General features: G+C 46.0%; 1 protein-coding gene across 7 annotated transcripts in view; it reads right to left on the reverse strand.

Moving 5' to 3' along the window:
- Nucleotides 1–21,871, reverse strand: part of RAPGEF5 (Rap guanine nucleotide exchange factor 5) — a 229,774-nt gene that overhangs the window by 145,487 nt on the left and 62,416 nt on the right. For all 7 annotated transcript variants that reach the window (XR_005594557.1, XR_005594556.1, XR_005594555.1 and 4 more), the window contains exon 7: nucleotides 10,135–10,183. Coding sequence is in view for 3 of the 7 variants with exons in the window: in XM_039526096.1 (XP_039382030.1) it covers nucleotides 10,135–10,183 (49 nt within the window). In the remaining 4 variants the exon portion in view is untranslated. The remainder of the gene's footprint in view (nucleotides 1–10,134; nucleotides 10,184–21,871) is intronic.

Genomic DNA, 21,871 nt, shown 5'->3' on the forward strand with positions numbered 1-21,871 from the left:
TTGAAAGAAGTGCAGTGCAAGGGAAAGGAGATGCAGAAAAGAAAAGATGGTCCAAAAACAAAAGAAAAAAACGGAGGAAAGCTGAGCTTAATGCAATTTGCCAGGCTTGCCAGCTGAGGACCCAGGACTGGGCTGGAGCCAATTCCCCCCCCATCTGCCATAGCAGGCCAGGGTTGAAGAGATGACCTGGGGGCTACGAGAAGAGGACAGAGAGATGAGCAGAGAGCAGCAAGAGCACCAGCCAGCCAGAGTGCTGGACAGACCTCCCCCCACCAGCCAGGAGCCCAGCCCTCCCAAATGGCCCCCTCAGGCAATGACCCCATGGAAGGGACCTTAAGCAACTATCCCAGACAATGACGCCATTTTTGTTTTTTTTTGCAGTTTTTTTTAATGTTTTGATTTGCCCTTTGGACTTAGGATGCATTTAAAATCAGCAGCCATCCTTTTTTGAGCAAAGTTACATGTCAGACAGTTTGTTAGGGAGGAAAAAGGGACGAAGGACAGAACAGTTGAAAGAGCTGTAGAAAGCTTAGCAGAAGGCCTTCCAGAGTAAGGGTGGCAAAGCAGACTCCGCAATGCATTTAGGTAGTTGCTGGGACCGGCATGCGCATGAAGAGTAACGGCGTAGCGCATGTAGCAAAAAATCAAGCAGCATAGTGGTCGGTTGGTGATTTTGCAAGCATTCAAGAGTATCTATGCATATTTTCACCAGGTGATCCTTATTAGTCAGGATAACCTTAGCAGTGAATGAATTTAAGCGGGGAGGGTAATTGTTTGGCTGGGTGAGTGGACTGCAGCAGCAAAAACTGCCAGCCTAAAAAGGGGAGCCATTAAGTAAGGGGGAGAGAAAAAAACTTTTCTGGTTTGGCATTTTGGTTAAAGCCACAGTCCTGCTGAAGCAGTGGGTGGGGGGGGGGGGTGAATTAGCATGACAGTGCAGGAGCATTGCATGTTGTGGGTGGCATTGGGGGTGGGGAGCAAGGCCGAAATTGAGAAGACAGTGGCCAGGGCATGATTGCTGGACCTGAAAGATGAAATGTGGCTGGGGAATGCTGATGAAACTCACTGTGGCTGCCTGAATGCACTGAAAAGATAAAACATGTAAGTATGAAAATGGAAATGATCAAAAATATGTAAAAAATGAGTGCTGTTCAAAAGTGAACTGTGAAAAATGTTTGTGAAAAAAAAATAATCTGTTAAAAAAAATACTCTCCTAGAAGTAAATCCTGCTGCGTCCTCCTCTCCTCCAAAAAGGCAGCTTAAAATAAAGGAGGAAAGGAAAAATGAGAGAGATGAAAACAGAAGTATTGGAAGAGACAAGAAGAAGATGAATGAAAGCTCTCATGTGATAGGAGGGAGCAGGGTAGTATTAGAAAGGAAAGATGGAGTGAGGGCAGGAGAGAGAGAGGGACCCAGGATGAAGGGAGCAGGAAGATCAAGGGCAGGGAAATGGTGGCGGTGGGAGGCAGGCAGGAGAGCGACCTGGATGATCAGCTGTGGGGGCTGCAGGAAAATCAGCGGCGGGATGGAACGCAGCAGCGGTGGCTTCAGCAACAACAGCAGCTGGGCGTGATGCCGCTGCAACCACCTCACCTGTCACAGAGCCTCTCTCCCCCTCCTCACCCAGGCACCGAACGCCCACACAGGGGGACCACTCGCCCCTCCCCCCTTCCCCCCCCTCCCCACCCCCCCAACCACCCCTTCCAGAAGGCCCGGTCTCCATTTTCCATCCTTCCTCTCCTCCTCCTGTCCCCTCCTCCTTACACTCCCTTCTTTCTCTTTTTCTTTTTATAATAAATAATTATTTTTGATATTTTTTTTTTTTTGCACTTAAGATGCATAAAGTAGCTGGTGAAAAAGGGGGGGGTGAATGAGTCAATCAGGCAATCAGTCAATCAGGGCAAACAAGTTAATCACAGAACACAGTCACAACCCTATACCACAGCCATTTTCTAAAGCCCGTTTTCTCGTTTCTCTACCTGCCCCTGGTGTGCTTCTCCCTGTCTCTGTCTCTACTGGCCTCCTGGGCCAGCCCTGTGCAGCCTCTCCCCCCTGGCTCAGCCTCCTCCGCCTCCTTAAGGTCATAAAGGACTCCTCCAGAGAATACAGCAAGCAGCAACATATACAGCAAGCCAGGACATTGGTTTGGCTGAGTCAGTAATGAGGTCCCGCCAGCCATTAATGCCAACGCCACATTCCACCCCCATTTCTGCACTTGCTCAGCCTGTAGCCTGACAGATCCTGACCACTGTCAGCCTCATGTGCATGGAGGGCTGGCTCATATGGCACAGGCTGGGGGGGCATGCAGGCTCCCGCTAAGGGCATTTCCCGGTCCGGGAAGTAATTCCTCCTCTGGATTTTCTGGTCTGCAGCTGCTAAAACTAATACAGCTTCCTGTATTGAAAGCGCCGGCCATCCCTCCTGGGCATCCCACCCCCATTGTGATGTTGGTGAAAGCGTCCACCCATGCCCACCAGTCTTGTGAGCACCCCTTGGGATGCCCCCAGTACTTTTCACGTGCTGTGTATGGGTGCTGTGCGGCGTGTACTGGCGTGCCTATAGGCCATCCATCCACCCACCCCCCACAGCAGCAGCCCAGCCAGCCAGCCCATCACATCGCGCCACCCACAACCTTCCAGAGTCACAACCTTGCTTGTGGCAGCAGCTTGCTGCTTTTTTCAGAGCAGCCAGCTTTTCCAACAGTAAATTTTTCCAACTCAGTGACGACTGACACAGCTGCGCGTTACAGCACACTTCCGCTGGGCCCTTCGCCACTCGCTCTCGCTCCTCTAGGCTGCTTGCTATCTCTTCGCAGGAGGGGGCAAGGGGGGGGCAAGGGCAGCAAGCAAAGGGCATGCCATGTTGCAGTTGTTACGCTTCGCAGCCAGTTCCGGGAATCCAGCCACACACAATGCCAATCCCATGTCCCCCAGTCAGTTCCGTCCCACCAGTCCAAAAAAAATGCCAAAATCGGCCATCAATGGATAGCATCTGCAGGATCTGCCGTGCGTCCCGTGGTGGTGAGAATGAGAAGAGAGAGAATCTCATCTCTGTCATCGACGCTCATCGCCGCCGTGTCCGCCTCTCCTCTTCCTCGCCTCCCCGCCTCCATATATGGTCATATATTGCACGAGAGGTGCGAGTGTAAAACATTTATTGATGCATTGATGAGCTGAGCAGTCCATGCTTGGCTGATGCTTGCTGCTGCTGCACAGTCACTAAGCAAAAAACTAAAAAAAAAAAGTCTGCTGCCACGGAGGAGGGAGAGGCTGGCTGAGGCACCACACCAACCACCGATTTTTTTGATTTTTGCCCCATCATCTGGATCTCAACCCCGAAATGCCAAGGGGGGGGGGGAACTATGGGATAGCTAGAGGATAGGCTACCCACCACAGGCAACGCTCAGAAATCGCGCTAAAGCCGGACCATGCGGACCACACCCGATTTAATGTTGTGTTGTTTAGTGCCACGGCGCACGATTTTATACAATCTGTTTTGCAAAACCGGTTTATGTAAATTCGGAATAATCCCGTAGTGTAGACGTACCCACAAAAATGCAGAAATTGGGCTTGTTTTTGGCTTACTTGGCTTGTTGGTTAGTTTTTGGCTTGCAGCTTGTTTGACTTGTTGCCTTTTTTTTTTTTCCCCTAAATCACCTCCTGGCAAGCAGGGGCAAGGGGAGGAAGAGAGTCAGGGGTGCACAGTGGGGCCCACCACAGTCCCAGACTACATGCGGGGGGGCGCAGAAAATCTAGTCACAGAGTGTTGAGGTTCTTAGGGATTGGCTTGTTTTGGCCTTGTTTGAAATGGGATTAGTTGATTTTTGGTTTATTGTGAAAGTTGGGGTGCTTATTTACCACATGAAAGTTGGCAATTGTGGATGGACATTGACATCTGCCAGCAAGCAGAGAGAGAACGAGAGAGAGAGAGACGGAAATGTTAGAACAAGAGATTGAGCAGACTAACAACTGGTGTGAGGTGAAAGACTGCTTTCTATTTCACATAAAATGTTCTGCATGCTCAGTCTGAAAATGAAACAAAGAGGATTCTGAGTGTTTGGAGAAGTCTCTGTGGGTTCCCACACCCTCATATGTTCATTTGAGCAAATGCAATCAAAACATCCACCCAAGAACCTCTTTTTGGACCAACACTGACTATACTTTAGTTCATAGTCAAAGAAGTTAAGGCCAGAAGGAACCACCCAAATCATACAGTCTGACCTCCTGAATATCACAGGCCACCAAGGGCAGCCAGAACCCACATACTAAACCAAATAACTGAAACTAGACCAAGGTATTACAACCCTCAAGAGACTAAACTATTATGTGCCATACGAAAAGAATAGGAGGAACTGAGGTGCACCAGTGCCCAAAGACCCTGCAATGGCAGGAAATTGATCAGAATGAACCTGGCAAGCGAGCTATGCCTCGCACTGTGGAGGAAGATAAAAATTCCCCAAGGTCACAGCCAATCTGACCTGGGGGGGAAATTCCATCTCAGCCCCACATATGGCAAATCAGTTAGACTCTGAGCACGTGATCAAGAACAGCCAGTTAAGCACCTGAGAGAAAGAACGCTCAGTTCCACCTCAGAGCATTAGCCAACCCCGTCCAATGCCCCATCTCCAGCCGTGGCCATCTCTGATGCTTCAGAGAAAGGAGACAAAAAACATAAAACACACACACACCCCTAACACAAAATACTTCAGGGGAAAAAAAATGTCTACCTCTGCAAATGACTGTCTGAAACCTTGAAACATGAAATGCAGTTCACTTTTGCCTACTCTGTGATGCCATGTAGGTAATATGTGTCATACACATAATTTTGTGCATTATTAATTTCTTATGCACAAATTCCTTATAAAATGTGCCAAAATAATTATCCCAGGAATTTCAAATTAATTGCAAAATCAAATAAAACAGGACCAAATTCTTCCTTGGTGTAACTCTGCAGATTTCACTGAACTCACTAGAGCTCTCCTATGACTTTTTTAATACCCTGAAATGGTGTGTGTTTTACATGCTGTTAAATATACATGGGGAAAAAAGGCTGCAGCTTTGTTGTTTCAGTGTATGATAAATCTATCACGTGGTATCCAGTGGATCTTTGAGCTCACAGCACAGCTAAGGGTTGGAGTAATGCAGATGCAGCGCATTAAGGATATTAAGACGCTGAAAGGAAGGAACACTTCATGTAAGCTTAATTGGATGATGCAAAGAGCTGAATTCTTTGGTACTAAAGGGAGCCATGTCCAAACTTTGTGAACCAGAGGCAGGTCTACTGCAGTGCATGACCCTTCCAGAATCATACAGGAGCTTGGGTCAATCTAGTGCGTGTTCCCTCAACTATACAAACAACTTTGGTGGTTTGAAAAGGCCATTTCAGACAAGACAGTGTGGCTGCCCTTTACTTCAGGACATGCAATCGTTTCAAGTACAATATTGCTGATTGCGTTTTTAGCTGCATCTTTTACTTATAGCTACAAGGCAGCAAAGCTTTTGAGAAAGACCTGCAGATTTTGCTATTTTTTCCAGTTATGATTCAGCAAGAACCATCAGAGTGGAACACCAGACGGTGAAGGGGAGCTTAAGATAACACTACCAGTACCTACCTAAGGTGGGGCGCTATGTCATTGTTTTGAAATGGTGCTGAATGTTACTCTGAAGTGAACATTTTTATGAGAATTCTATCTTATCTCACATACACTTCTAAATTTGACCCTTGTATTTAAAAACTGAACATTTGAAGGAATTGAAAGGTAGAGTGAAATAAGGTCCTGGCTACACGATAGAGAGAGAGAGAGAGAGAGAGAGAGAGAGAGAGAGAGAAAAGCCAGGACCTTATATATAAAAATATATAAAAAATATAAATAAAGTCAGCCACTGAAAAGACTCCTTTAAAAAAAAAACACAAAAGGCAGTAAGGTTTTATAGATACCAAGGTCACAAGTTAAATCTTTTCTCATCTGTTTAAACCTTTCCAGTTTTCTCCACAGGGCAATATGTACACCATAGTCACCAAATGTCACTGCTATTTTGTTCCATAAAGTGGAATAAATTTTTTCAATCCTCACAGACTTTCAGCTACATAAAAAAGCCAAAATGAACCAGGTTAATTTCACACTGCAGGTTTTGCATCTGTCTTCAGCTTTCAAGGTACCGTGGCGTGCAAGAGTATAAATTCAAAAAGGAATTTAAAGTGTTTCAGGGCTAAGCACGTACACTGAAGTTTTCCATATTCTGTGCACTGATCTTTGGTCATCTATTTTGGCCAATATCCTTTACCTCATTTTGAAAATAGATAGGTGAAAATCTGCTTGAAGTTGATGATTTGTGTGTCCTATACAATTCTGACCTCACAGTCTGTGTTTAACAAGTAAATACAAAAATTACACGACAGATTATTTACACCATTATGTTCTTATGACAAATGAAAATTCTCTTATAAAAACTCTTGAGGAAAGAGACTGTCTCCTTCAATTTTTGAAAAACGGAACATTATGGGAGCTACCAGCAACAAAAATAATCTAAATAAATTAATAATTCAAAACACCAACATTCCTGTAATTTAAGGCTGAGAAAGGTCCTGCTCTAGTTACTAGATTCCCTAAGACGACTCCAGTCTCTCCAAGGAAAACAAGACTTAATTCATCTAACAATTTCTAAGGTTAATAGGAACAACAGCAATTGTCATGCATGCTTTATATACCACAAAGAAGAGCACAAACCCATTTTTTCCTCTTGCACGGCATCTTTAAAATGAGTTTTATTCTAATCAAATAAAACTGTAACAATGGTGTCTGGGCACTGCAATGTTGCTGAGATATTCAGCTGCTTCAGGAGTGGTGAAACTTATTCTTCCTTTTTTGATTTCAAAGATACTAGCTTAAAATACTGTGTGTGCAGATTTCCAAAATATCTATCTACTTGTACCATGTCAGTCACAAGGATATCTGAGCAACATACATATATTTAAATGAATGTCACAATAACTTTCTCTCTCATTTTCTTTCCACTGCTTTGAAAGGAGTGGGGTTTTCTGTTTCAGTTTTCCATTTCTGCTTCTGCCATTTGTGAATTGCCCCCTAGTTTTGTCCCTTTCCCCCAGTAATTTCTTGGAAGACCATAATCCTCTTCTCAACTCCCTAATAGAATTATTTATTTACTGGTAACTGAGATTCCCCATCAAGTATGGTCCTGTATTGACAAGAACATGGTGCCTCTTTCCACTAAAACTAGGTTCAAGTCTCTCTCTTAACTTTCAAAGCACTTTCTTATTAGAAACAGCCTAACCAAAAATCTCTAATCTGCTAGAAGCATTCTGGGTACAAGATACGAAATAGTCATAATTACTTTTTTTCATATGTTGATGAAACCTCTACTACCATTGAGCATGTACCACAGCCAATTCTTATTTAATTTTTAAAACAAAAACAAAAAAAACAGGAAAAAGAGTGGAGTTCTGAGAAAAACACACATTTCCCCTAGGTACCCAGAGGCAATATTTCCCCTGCCCAAGCACAGCAAATATTATTCACCTTTTTGTAAAGCAGACTACAATGTTTGCATGAAGAGTGCTGTATAAAGGCAGACAGACAATGTGACCAAGTGATTATTACTATCAGTATCATAGAAAAACAACATCAGAGCACAAATCAGCCAGTTTTGTCATAATAATTAATCCACTGCAGGGGCACTTCCAGAAATTAAAATCACTCAGGCCCAAATTCCACAGTCCTTTAATCAAGCAAAATACCCATTTTTGCCCTGAACAGAAGTGCTAACCAAAGCTCAAGAGGAAATGTTTAGGGATAATGTAATAAAAAAATACAACTAACACATGGGCTTCTGCAAAACATTCCTGTCTTGAGGGGTTCAAATCCGTAAAAACCTTTTAAAGAGATCTCTACAAAGGGAAGCACATTCTTTCATACGTTCAAGTTCTAGTCAGTACATAAGGAAGCCACACTACACCAGCTCTGATGTGCAATAGAGAAGCCATGGGGCTCCTCTCCCTTACACTAGTGGCACATGCCCCCGCCATGGATCACACATCAACATGCCAGTAGGGTTACCATATTTCAACAATCAAAAAAAAGAGGACGGGGGAGGAGAGCCCCACCCTAGCCCTGCCACCGCCACACCCCCATCCACTCCCTCCCCACTTTCCACCCCATCACTGCCCCCCTCAGAACCCCCAACCCCCCCTGCTCCTTGTCCCTGACTGCCCCATCCTGGGACTCCCCCACCCTAACTGCCCCCCTAGGATCCTACCCCCTACCTGTCTCCTGACTGTCCCAACCCTTATCCACACCCCCACCCCTAAGACAGACCCCTGAGACTCCCACGCCCCATCCAACCACTCCCCACCCTGACAGGGCCCCCAGAACACCCGACCCATGCAGTACTCCAACATAGGGGCATTAAGAAATGCAAATTGCAATGTTACTCTTTAAAAACAAAAACAAGCATGCACTAGTTAAACGGACCAAAAGAGTAGCTTTTTGAAAATTTGAGCTGCCATACCAAATGCTTAAAATAATGCATTAGAAAGGCCTGGCCTACCCTTGAAAGTTCTACTAGTATTACTATTTAATTTAGGGGTAGGGTTGCCCGACATCTGATTTTCAACTGGAATGTCAGGTCGAAAAGGCACCGCCGACCAGGCTGTTAAAAGTCTGGTCAGCAGTGCAGCAGGGGCCTGGGGCTAAGGTAGGCCCCCGGCCTGCCCTAGCTCCACGCAGCTCCCAGAAGCAGCCTCCAGGTCCTTGCAGCCCTAGGCACATGGGCAGTCAGGGAGGCTCCGTACGCTGCCGTCGCCCCATATGCCAGCTCCACAGCTCCCACTGGCCAGGAACCGCGATCAATGGGAGCTGCGGGGGCAGTGCCTGCGGGTGCGAGGGCAGCTCACAGAGCCTGCCTGGCCACCCATGTGCCATGGGGCTGCAGAGATCTGGGGGCCGCTTTCTGGGAGTGGCAATAAGCGCCGTCAGGACCTCACACCCGGAACCCCCTGCCCCAGCCCGGAGCCTCCTCCTTAACCCCCAAGCCCTCATCCCTGCCCCCACCTCACCAGCCAGAGTCCTCACCCCTGCCCCCAGCATCCCAGACCCCCTGCTCCAGGTGGGTACCCTCTCCTGAACCCCTCATTTCTGGCTCCACCCAGAGCCCTCACTCCCAGCCCAGAGCCCTTCCCCACCTCCCTCCGCACCACAATCCTCTGCCCCAGCCTGGAGCCCTCTCCCGCACCCCAAGCCCCTGTCCCAGGCTGGTGAGGATGGGGCCTCAGAAGCAGGGGGAAAGGGGCAGAGCCTCGGGGAATGGGAATTCGGTTTTGTGCCATTAGAAAGCGGGCAACCATATTTAGGGGTACGAATTTTTTTAAATGGTAAAATCCTTAGTGTGTGGTGTGGGTGCTGCTATTTCAATATAAAGGTGACTGATACTGGTATAGGTATCCCCCTCCCAAATAGCTATGGCAGTATAAAGTACCTTTATACAGATATAACTGCCTCTACACTGGGAGAGTTGTACTACACCAGTGTAGTGTAGAAAAGTCCTAAGGCAACATGCTCTTGATGGCACTTTTGCTGTCACTTTAAATCACGTAAAAGGAAATGAATAGAAAGCAGCAAAATATACCCCAGCAAACAAGGACATAGCAAATCATTAAAAAAAAAATTAAAAAGGGCCAAAACGAAGTTGGCATTAATGGGAAAATACACAAAGAAATTTGTAATCCACAATCTTGTTAATAGAACTATCACAAAATTCAAAATCAAGAACTGTACGTTTGTACTAAACAAATAAACATTATTACATATAAATATAAGCAAACAGAAAACTTACTTAACTAAAGCAGCCCCAAACAGTTCACATTCTCAGCAACTATTCTGCCTTTACACTTTATCAGGTGGGATACTAGATGGAGGGAACACCACAGTAATTATATTGTGTTGATACAAGAGACTCTTCCACCACACAGTCCTTTACTGTGGAATGAGATTTTGTATTTCTTGCTTTCTAATACAACCTACATTTTAATAAGTCAACAATGAAGAATAAAATACTTCAATAAATGACAGAGGAGAACCATGTTAAAAAGCCCCATTAAGGACCAACTGTCTGTACTTACCTGACTTTCTTGCTTTCAAAGCAATGACAGCAGCCAGTTCTTTCTGTACCTAACACATGAGGAAAAGATTATGGTTATAAATATATAGTTTAACAGAAAAAAATGTGGTATTGGCAAGATACAGCGCATCATTAATCTTCAGATATTCATTGCATATAGAATAATACAGATGTTTCCCTAGTTTGTTTCTTCTCTTGGTTTTAAAACCTGACCCATGTTTTCCAGCAAACCTATTTTTCTGTCAACTGGGAATGCTGTGACTTTTTGTCATTTTAGTTTCATGTAAACTTTGGCTTAATCTCTAGGGGATATATTGACTGTGGCATACGAGTTATTTTCTCTGCAAACTTCTTCTCATGCATGTACCTAAAGCTTCCTCACCTCTCAGTCAAATGTTTGTTTTCCCTCTGTGATTGCATTGCAACTCTGTGTTTGCTTTGTGACTCCAGGGGCTAAGGTGAGTTCTCTGTGATGGAGTTGGGCTGGGGTTTTGCAAGCATGTGCTATGTATTTATTTCCTCAGTAACATCTCTTCATATCACCAACACAATCAGCTCTTCACCTCAAAAAAATTGTTTTAAGACAAAAGCTCTAATGGTAATTAATATTATAGGGAGGTGTTTTCTTTCTTTCTGCCCTCATACAGGTGAAATACACCAGTGCAAGGCACACCACACCATCTAAATCATGATCATCTCCAGTATTTACATGTTTTTACCTCATTCCATTCAGTCTGTCAGCTGTTATTTCTTACTGGAGAACAGGGATTTATTGCAGGAGAAAAGGGATGGTCTTGCAGTGAAGAGCTTCATTCCTGACTCCATTACACCCTTCCTGGATAACCCAGGGCAAATCCTAATTTATCTTTGCCTCAGTTTCCCCATCTATAAAATGAGGCCAGAAATATTGATCTACTTCACAGGATGTTGTGAGGCTTAAATTAATTCATTGGCAATGTTTGTAAAGCAAACATGCTTTGAAATCCACTGATGGAAGGCACTAGTGAAGTTTAATTTGTTATTGAGTTAATTATTTTACAGCTTCCTGCAGGAAACTACTTCTGGAGGAAGAAAAATCTGCAATATTTCCCACTCCATCTACAAACCCACCAGTTTCTCCTCATCCTCCCAAATTAAACAGAGGAAAATCTACCTATATCCTTTTTTTTTTATCCCAAAAGGCAGATTTATTACTTCTAAGATGACTTTTTAGAAAGCATTGAAGATAAAAGGTTAATTCAAAAGCATATATAACAATCCAACATAAACATAATAATGTTCTTGTAACCTGCACAGTTTTGTCCACTCTGAACATTCTACGCCTCCCTCCTTTTTTAAACTCTTCCCTACAGAGAAGGAAAGCCAAAAAGCTAAACACCAACTAAATTTTCTGTTGTCCAGTTTTGTTGGGAAAAAAAAATTTAGAAAAACATTTGCAAAAAAGTTTCCAATCTGAAAAAAAGTTTGAAAATGTTCAACCAACTCTATTACCTCTATTCTCAGTAAGGTTCCTTTTGCCCTCCCTCAGACCAGAAGATAAACAATGAATTATTATTTCATAAGTAATAAAAAGCACAAGTTTGAGCATGCCCACTTAGAGAAACAGAAATTAAATATTGAGTTTAAGAACTAAAGGTCCTGAGCAATCTGACTCATGCTCTGTCAAAATATTTAAACCAGGGGTCAGCAACCTTTCAGAAGTGGGGTGCTGAGTCTTCATTTATTCACTCTAATTTAAGGTTTCGCGTGCCGGTAATACATGTTAACGTTTTTAGAAGATCTCTTTCTATAAGTCTATAATATATAACTAAACTACTCTTGTATGTAAAGTAAATAAGGTTTTTAAAATGTTTAATAAACTTCATTTAAAATTAAATTAAAATGCAGAGCCCCCCAGACCGCTGGTCAGGACCCGGGCAGTGTGAGTGTCACTGAAAATCAGCTTGCGTGCCGCCTTCGGCATGTGTGCCATAGGTTGTCTACCCCTGATTTAAACCATGTGTGTAACTATAAGTACATGAGTAGTCACATTGACGCTTTAGAGTGCTCCACAGCTTCAAGCAGTGATGGTCACAGTAAGGGGAAAGAATAAAAAAAAATAACTGTAGACAAATGAAGACTACTCAATTGCACCTCCAGAGGTTCTGAAAATGATCCCTTCTTCTCATCCTGCTCATCCACATGCAACCCTCAAGGAGATTACCTAGATTCCTGGGGCTCTATCTGCTGGCAACTCAGTGGGAGCCAAGGGAAACTCAGAGTCTGCCTAGCAACCAATAGGGAGTGAGATGGCCCTCCCAGGGAGTTCAGGAAAGGGGAGAAGCCATTTTTTGAGTCAGTCTGGAGCTAGCCAGAAGGCCAGGACTGGCTGTATGGGGACAGGGCCGGCTCCAGGCACCTGCAAAACAAGCAGATGCTTGGGGTGGCACATTTCTAGGGGCAGCATTCTGGCGCTGCCCATCATAAGTGCTGACTTAGGGGCATGGAGAAAAAGTGCCCCTACCGCCCCAACTCGCCTCCGCCGGCTCCCCTGAGCGCCACCCCGCCACTTCTCTTCTCCCCCTCCCTCCCAGGCTTGCTGTGCACAAAACAGCTGTTTTGCGCAGCAAGTCTGGGAGGGAGGAGAAACCGAGCGGCGGGCGCTCCGGGAGGCGGCGGCGTGGAGGTGAACTGGAGTGGGGAACTGTTCCTCTACCCCTCCTTACTTCCTGTGCCCCACCAGCCTAGCTCACCTCCGCTTCGCCTGCTCCCCCGAATGCGCCGCTGCACCGCTTCTCCCCCCTCCCTCCCAGGCTTGCCGCACGCGAAACAGCTGTTTCATGCAGCAAGGCTGGGAGGGAGGGAAGAGAAACTGAGCAGCGGGCGGGCATTCGGGGGAGGCGGCAGTGGAGGAGCAGAGGGGAACTGGAGCGGTAGTGGTTCCTCTATCCCCCCTTACTTCCTGCACCCCCTCCCACCCTAGCTCACCTCTGCTCCTCCTGCTCCCCTGAATGCACCGCTGCTCCCTTGCCTGAGAGGGAGTGGGGAGAAGCGGAGCGGCAGCACACTGGGGGGAGCAGGCAGAGCGGAGGTGAGCTAGGGTGGGAGGTCATGGGGGCCCCCAGGAAGCAATGGGGAGGGAAATGCTGCACGCCCGGGGGAGGAGGCGGGGCTGGGGATTTGGGGAAGCAGTTCAGAAGGGGTGGAGTTGGGGAGGGGCCGGGGGTTTGAAAAAAAAAAGGGGGGGGGGGGCGCAGCCAAAATTTTTGTTGCTTGGGGCGGCAAAAATCCTCGAGCCGGCCCTGAATGGGGAGCTGGTGAGTCCCAGGCCTGCATGCAGGATTCCCCCTGAAAACTGGCCTCTAGGAATCTGAAAGCAAGACACCTCAGCTGAGCTTTTCCTTCTCCACTGATGATTCCCAGTTTGTAGAGTTTTGCTGGGAAATTTCCCCAGCCAGGCTGAGTTAGCCCTTCAGCTCCCTAGGTGAGACCAGTCACCACATGGTCAGCTCTGCTCTGCCCGATAGTCCAGGGCTGCTGCCTGCTCTGTGTGTGTGTCTGAATGCTGGGCTAGGAGACTACAGTTTGGATTTTTGTACAGCTGTGTAACCTGCACCTTGAGCCCTGCACCCCTTTGTGGTGAGGGGAAATCCTGGGACTGAAGCAGCCTGATTCATGCTTGAAGAGGATCCCTGCCAGCCCCTCTGCAGTAACTGAGGAGTTCAGAGTCATCTCTGAACCTGTGGATCATTCATGGAGTTTGTGACTGCACCATCTTTTAGTTAGTCAAGGAATTTGTTGACCTTGACTACCTACCCCCCTACTCCCTGAACTGTGTCCTCAAGCCAGGGAGTAAGGGTTTGGAGATTTTATAACCTGCTGCATATTAAACCAGTGGAAGGATTTATCACCTTCTCCCACTGAGAGTCCTTTGGGCTGTAGTGAACCCAGTCAGCCACACTGCTAAACCAACACAGAGAAGAATTTTGTGGTCATAGGTCATCAAAGGCCCCAACAAAATACACGTATCAATGGGACACTAATCTTACATTTGCTACCTCAAGTCAAGATCTTATACACTTCGGGTGTGTCTATGCTGCAGCTAGGAGTGAGCTTCCCAGTCCAGGCAGACAGACTCATGCTAGTGGGGCTTGAGCTAGTGCACTAAAAATAGCAGCATGGATGTCGTGGCTTGGGCGGCACCTTTACAACTGAACACATCTCATTGGCCTTCTTCTAACCAAAGGCCAAAGGAGTCAAGCAAAACAAGAAATACATGAATATTCGCTGTAATGTAAAAAGCACAACCCTGGGAACAAAACTGTGAATATACAATCCTCTTGAGCAGCAACAGGACAGAAGAAAAATATTTTGTATGAGTTAATACTTGTAGCTGGGTCTAAGAGTCACTAAAACTGTTTCTAAGCCAGTAAATGCTTCTGGGCAGAGAGGTAATTTTGTTAGTCAGAGGTTAATAGGGTACAAGCTGCCTTGCCATGCATAGAATAGCACCTGTTTCTAGTAAAAAATGGAACTGAATTATTAGTGACTGGCAGAATCTGTACACTCAAACTACAGAAAATGGTGTTGCAGTGTCTATCATTTACAGGGCAAAAATTATAGAGTTGGTGGCCACTGAAAGATACAATTTCTTCATCTATCTAGCACCTATCTGATGTCTTATATATCTTAAGGATATTTCTTGCATCTTTAATTCTCTAACGCTATTGGAAATGCAAATAAAGACTCTCAGCTATGCCACAGACCGAATAAAACCCAATAGTTACCAGCAGGTAAATAGTTCAGACACATCATGGGCCTATAAACTAAAGCTCACTAATGGCAAAATTTTTATAAAATCTTTGCTATCATAGAATGTTTTTCTTAACTGCAGTTTAGCTTCCTTTCTTGGCTTGTTCCCTCCTTGCTCCCTACTGATTTTCATTACCAGGTATTGTTTCTTTTGGAAGTTTTTGCTTTCTCAGACTTACAGTACAGTTTGCCTTCTCTTGATGACTCAGACAGTCTGGAACTGATTAGTCAGGGAAATGCACATTTGTTTTAAACAATGGTTAAGGGGACTGTAGGAGATAATAGAGATAGCTATGGTTAAGAATGCCAAGATTGGTGGGACTGCAGGAAACAACTGCAAATGATTGTTTCCAGCAGAATTGTTACTTAAAAAAAACAAAAAACCAAACCTCAGAGCAGAGACCTTTGTAAAAGTCATGAAACTAAAAAGGCTTGTCTACACTTAAAACGCTAAAGCAGCACATCTGTGCTTCAGTGTAGACATTTAATTGTCAGAAACCATCCTGACATTATAATCAAAGAGGCTGATAAAGGAGGTGCTGTTGTCATCATGAACAGGTCTGACTACCAAAAGGAGGCCGCCAGACAACTCTCCAACACCAAATTCTACAGGCCACTTCCCTCAGATCCCACTGAGGAATACACTAAGAAACTGCACCATCTACTCAGGACACTCCCTACACTAACACCGGAACAAATCAACATACCCTTAGAGCCCTGACCAGGGCTATTCTATCTACTGCCCAAAATCCACAAACCTGGAAATCCTGGATGCCCCATCATCTCGGGCATTGGAACTCTCACTGAAGGACTGTCTGGATATGTGGACTCTACTCAGACCCTATGCCACCAGCACTCCCAGCTATCTTCGTGACACCACTGATTTCCAGAGGAAACTACAATGCATTGGTGACCTTCCAGAAAACACCATCCTGGCCACCATGGATGTAGAGGCTCTCTACACAAACATCCCACACGCTGATGGAATAAAAGCTGTCAGGAACAGTATCCCTGATGATGCCACAGCACAACTGGTTGCTGAGCTCTGTGCCTTTATCCTCACACACAACTATTTCAAATTTGATGACAATATATATCTCCAGATCAGTGGCACCGCTATGGGCACCCGCATGGCCCCACAATATGCCAATATTTTTATGGCTGACCTGGAACAACGCTTCCTCAGCTCCCGTCCACTCATGCCCCTTCTCTACCTACGCTACATTGATGACATCTTCATCATCTGGACCCATGGGAAGGAGACTCTGGAAAAATTCCACCACGATTTCAACAGCTTTCACCCCACCATCAACCTCAGCCTGGACCAATCTACACAGGAGGTCCACTTCCTAGACACTACGGTGCAAATAACTGATGGTCACATTACCACCACCCTATACCGAAAACCTACCAACCGCTATGCCTACCTTCATGCCTCCAGCTTCCATCCTGGGCACACCACAAGATCCATTGTCTACAGCCAAGCACTGAGGTACAACCGCATCTGCTCTAACCCCACAGACAGAGACCAAACACCTACAAAAACTCCACCAAGCACTCTCAAAACTACAGTACCCGCACGAGGAAATAAGGAAACAGATCAACAGAGCCAGACATGTACCCAGAAGCCTCCTACTGCAAGACAAACCCAAGAAAGAAACCAACAGGACTCCACTAGCCATCACATACAGTCCCCAGCTAAAACCCCTCCAGCACATCATCAGGGATCTACAACCCATCCTGGACAATGATCCCACACTTTCACAGGCCTTGGGTGGCAGGCCAGTCCTCGCCCACAGACAACCTGCCAACCTGAAGCATATTCTCACCTGTAACTGCACACCGCACCATAGTAACTCTAGCTCAGGAACCAATCCATGCAACAAACCTCGATGCCAACTCTGCCCACATATCTACACCAGCGACACCATCACAGGACCTAACCAGATCAGCCACACCATCACCGGTTCATTCACCTGCACGTCCACCAATGTAATATATGCCATCATATGCCAGCAATGCCCCTCTGCTATGTACATCGGCCAAACTGGACAGTCTCTAAGGATAAATGGACACAAATCAGATATTAGGAATGGCAATATACAAAAACCTGTAGAACACTTCAACCTCCCTGGCCACACAATAGCAGATCTTAAGGTGGCCATCCTGCAGCAAAAAAACTTCAGGACCAGACTTCAAAGAGAAACTGCTGAGCTCCAGTTCATCTGCAAATTTGACACCATCAGCTCAGGATTAAACAAAGACTGTGAATGGCTTGCCAACTACAGAACCAGTTTCTCCTCCCTTGGTTTTCACTCAACTGCTAGAACCAGGGCCTCATCCTCCCTGATTGAACTAACCTCGTTATCTCTAGCTTGCTTCTTGCTTGCATATATAAACCTGCCCCTGGAAATTTCCACTACTTGCATCCGAAGAAGTGGGTATTCACCCACGAAAGCTCATGCTGCAAAATGTCTGTTAGTCTATAAGGTGCCACAGGATTCTTTGCTGCTTTTACAGATCCAGACTAACACGGCTACCCCTCTGATATTTAATTGTCTACGGCTCGGTAGGTAAATCCACCCCCCCGAAAAGTGGTAGCTAGGCCACCAGAAGAATGTGTCTGTTGAGCTAGTGCTGCCGACATAAGTCGGTTTAACTACACCACTTAATGGTGTGGCTTTTTCACATCCCTGACTGACGTGGTTAAACTGACCTAATTTTCTCGTGTAGACCAGGCCTCAGAGAGCTAGTCTCACTCTTCTCTCCTCCCACCCCCCCCATCCCCCAACATGGTATTGCTCTGTTCCATGATGGATGAAGCAGACTGTCAAAACAATTGAACCTAGCCTATCAAATCATTGGCTCATATTATCAGTTAAATATGCCACGCCAATGTGGCCAAGCCGAAGTCTATATAAAGCTACTGACATGCAGGCAGTTAAAGGGTTTGAATGGATACATTTACATTGTGTAACCAATTTAGTCATGAATTTAAGCATAATATGCTAATTATCTTTGAGTTTTGAGAAACATTCCAAGGCATCTAACACTGCCTACATGTCCCATGCTGTTCCCAAAAAGAAGCATTCTCTACTGTGTCCTTTCATTGACTGTTCAAACCAGAGTACTGTGGGAAGCTTGATGTGTGTTTACATTGCAAAGATCTTACACCACCTGCTCTTAGAGGTTTTGTGATGGAGCAGAGCATTAGGATGTTTATACAGTGTATCTGTGAACAGGGGTGGCTCTAGGCACCAGCAAAACAAGCTGGTGCCTAGGGCGGCAAAATCTAGGGGGCGGCAAAAGGCTGGGGCCCCAGCTCATCCTGCCGCTGCGAGCCGAGGAGCGGCCCGTCCCCTGCAGCCGGGGGGGGGGGGGGAACCACCAGGCTGGGCCGGCGGACCTGCCGCAGTCATGCCTGTGGGAGGCCCACCGGAGCCCCGGGACGACTGGACCTGCCACAGGCATGACTGCGGAGGGGGCGCTCGTCCCGTGGCTCGGCTGGACCTCCTCGGCTGGACCATGACTGCGGCAGCTCAAGCGGAGCCGCCGGACCCGCGAACCGTCCGCAGCCGCGGGAGGTCCAGCCGAGCCACATGGGACCAGCGGTCCCTCTGCAGTCATGCCCGCGGGAGGTCCGCTGCTCCCACGGCTCCGGGGCGCCCCCCGCGCATGACTGCTTGGGGCGGCCAAAAAGGTAGAGCCGCCCCTGTCTGTGAAGCACTGTTTCCTCATCCCTTGAGAGGTCACCAAACAGCACAAATCAGAGATAAGGTAAGGAATGGTGTCCCTAGCCTCTGTTTGTCAGAGGATGGAGATAGATGGCAGGAGAGAGATCACTTGATCATTGCCTGTTCGGTTCACTCTCTCTGGGGCACCTGGCATTGGCCACTGTCGGTAGACAGGATACTGGGCTAGATGGACTTTGGTCTGACCCAGTATGGCTGTTCTTATGTTCTTAGAGAGCACAAATTGGATTTACTTTGGATTTTTAAAGTATAAATTAAACTTCTGGTCCATCAGCCGGCGATTAGTCTCTTGCTGCTCACATGCACGCCACAAACTGAAGTGAGGTCCTTTTTAAACTCAGGTGCCCTGATTAGCTAGCCTGTCCTAATTGATTCTAGCAGTTTCTTAATTGGCTCCAGGTGTCTTAATTATCCTGCCTCTCTTAATTGGTTCTAGCAGATTCCTGATTACTCTAGTGCAGCCCCTGCTCTGGTCACTCAAGGAACAGAAAACTACTCATCCAGTGACCAGTATATTTGCCCTCTACCAGACTCCTGTACCCCACTGGTCTGGGTCTGTCACAATACATACTCTTTCTACATGAAAGAAAATACCGAATATCACAGACAGAGGAAAAATCATAGAAGAGTGTGTTCTGCAGTGCAACCCAAACATACGGAAAAGTTCCATGGCAGGTTCAAACCAACCAGGCGCACTAGCAGGCAAGGAATTTGGGTGTTAGACCAGGGAGGGGAAGAGGCAACACTAATAAAACAGACCAGGAACCCAAAATGAAAACAGCACACAAACCACCATGTTCTAGGCAAGAAACAAGAAATAAAAGCCGTCAATTACAGCAGTAGCAGAAACAAAACTTCTCTTAGACCTAGTAAACCTCCAGGACAGACACCTCATTACTGTCAGTGACATTAACAGCCATCCAGGCTCAAAACAACCTGTAAGATACCACCAAAGAAGCAATTTTGTATGTAATCTCAGCATGACATGAAATAATTATCTGTCGCTCATTCCTAATGGAAATGTGAACTATGACAAATCCTTATCCCCAGTTTGATCTGCCCAGTAACAAACCTGTTGGTTTCCTCTGTCTGTATTGGATCAGTTTGTGTGTGCTTGTGGTTTTTTGTTTGTTTGTTTTTAAATGTACTGTGAGGGCCGAGGCTGATTTTGGGTAACTAAAAATTGATTTTGCTTAACTAAAAGTTAAAATAAAGAGTTCATGAGAGTCAGCAAGAATGGTAGTATTGCAATGTCCCACAGTTTTGTGGCAACTTGAGCTTTCTGCTGACTTTAAGGGTAGGATTTTCAAAAGCGTCTGAAATTGTTTAAGACCACAAGTCCAAATGAAAATCAGTGCTACCTTTATTCCAAAATCACATAGGTACTTTTGAAAATTTCATCTCTATAGCACGTATAGATTATTATTACTGGTGTATTCATCCCCATAAGTGTAAAGGTGCTAAATGGACAAATAGACTGCTGTTCTTGCCCTGTAGTATTTGCAGTCTGTTTATGTAAAACATAATGAATTATACTAGCAAACACTAGGCGATAAGGGGAAGGAAGGATGTGAATGTGATGTTACCAACTTGTGCAATTGTATTGCAAAGTAGGGCTGGATTCAGGCAATCTGAGGCCGTGGGCCCCATGTCATAGTGTGCCTCCTATAGCTCCACCCCTGAACTTCCCCACTTGGTGTAGCATAGCCATCGAACTTCCCACTTCCCAGAGTGGCAACATCCAGGAGTGTCAGTAGAGGTCCATACCCTTGGAAGCAGCAGGGTCAGTAAAAGGGGTCAGCTATCCCCTCCCTAGAGTACAGGGGTGCTAGTGCGGGAGGGCCTCAATCCTTGTCTAAGCTGTTGGAAGGTACCTGCATGGCTGGACCAGTCCTGTTGCATTTTCTCCTCCTGCCATATATACAGTCTTCTGCTGGGGTGGTGTTGGTGGGACCCCACCAGCGGGTCTTGGAGTTAACACCCTGTTGAAATGTGTGAGGCAGTTCTTTCCTAGCTGTCATTTCCAGCTCTCCACATACTGAGACTGACATCGCTGAATGGCCTATATTTGGTTCACTTTTTCAAGTTTTTCCTTCACAGCCATGAGAGCTAGAAACCTCTCTCTCTTTACAGTGAAGACTGAGAGTCTGCTGTAATTACATGGCTCCAGCACCTAGGAGCCTGGGCATGAGCCTAAGGTGCCGTATTCTGGCTCTAATCGTGAACCTTGAGAGAGTTATAGGAGTTTTTTGTTGTTGCTTTTTTAAAAGTCTCACACCACCTCAGAATCCTGACGTCAAAACTCATGAAATTTTCCTTTTTCAAAATGGCCTCCATCTTCCATTTCTTTCAGCATGGCTGAAGCCAATATTCCCTCAGCCAAGATGGTCACTATATATGCAGGCTTTGCATGTGGAAGACTGCTACCTTCCACTGTTTTCAGTAATACTCGAGTCATGTTGCCTCAGGGAAGTGGTCATGTCTTGGACTCTGTGGCTAGTGGGCTGGACAAGAAACTATGAGGAGACCAGGGAACATAAGAAGCAGGAGACAGCTTGAAGAGGAGCAGAGGAACATTGAGGAGTTGTGCCAGGGAGTCTGGGGTCGTGCATGAAGAGACTGAACGAGGAACAGGGGTTGTAGCAGGTGACTGGAGAAACTAAGATGCAGGCAGGGGAATGTGGGTTAATGCGCTTTCTCTCATGCTGCCGGCTATATATGGCACTGAGTCCATGCCCCAAGCTTTCTAACATTATGATTTAAAGGTGTGATGTTAATTTGAGGTATTTAGTTCAATCTAACCTTCCAAGTTCCTGGCTGCACCACGAAAAAAAATAATGTGTTTTACAGGACAGCTATGACACAAAATACTAGAATAGACAGGGCAAGCTGTAATCTTACTCTGATGAAACTTTGAGGTCAACCCTGGGGTACATCCAGTCTCACAGTAAGGGAAACATAGTGGGGTGGGATAGCTCAGTGGTTTGAGCATTGGCCTACTAAATCCAGGGTTACGAGCTCAATCCTTGAGGGGGCCATTTAGGGATCTGGGGCAAAAATCTGTCTGGGGATTGGTCCTGCTCTGAGCAGGGGGTTGGACTAGATGACCTTCTGAGGTCCCTTCCAACCCTGATATTCTATGATCTGGCCAAATCCTTCTCTTTTACACTTAGATCAATTTACCACAGCAATGTA

The sequence above is a fragment of the Mauremys reevesii genome, linkage group 2, assembly GCF_016161935.1.
Source record: "Mauremys reevesii isolate NIE-2019 linkage group 2, ASM1616193v1, whole genome shotgun sequence".
In the NCBI taxonomy this organism is placed as follows: domain Eukaryota; kingdom Metazoa; phylum Chordata; order Testudines; family Geoemydidae; genus Mauremys; species Mauremys reevesii.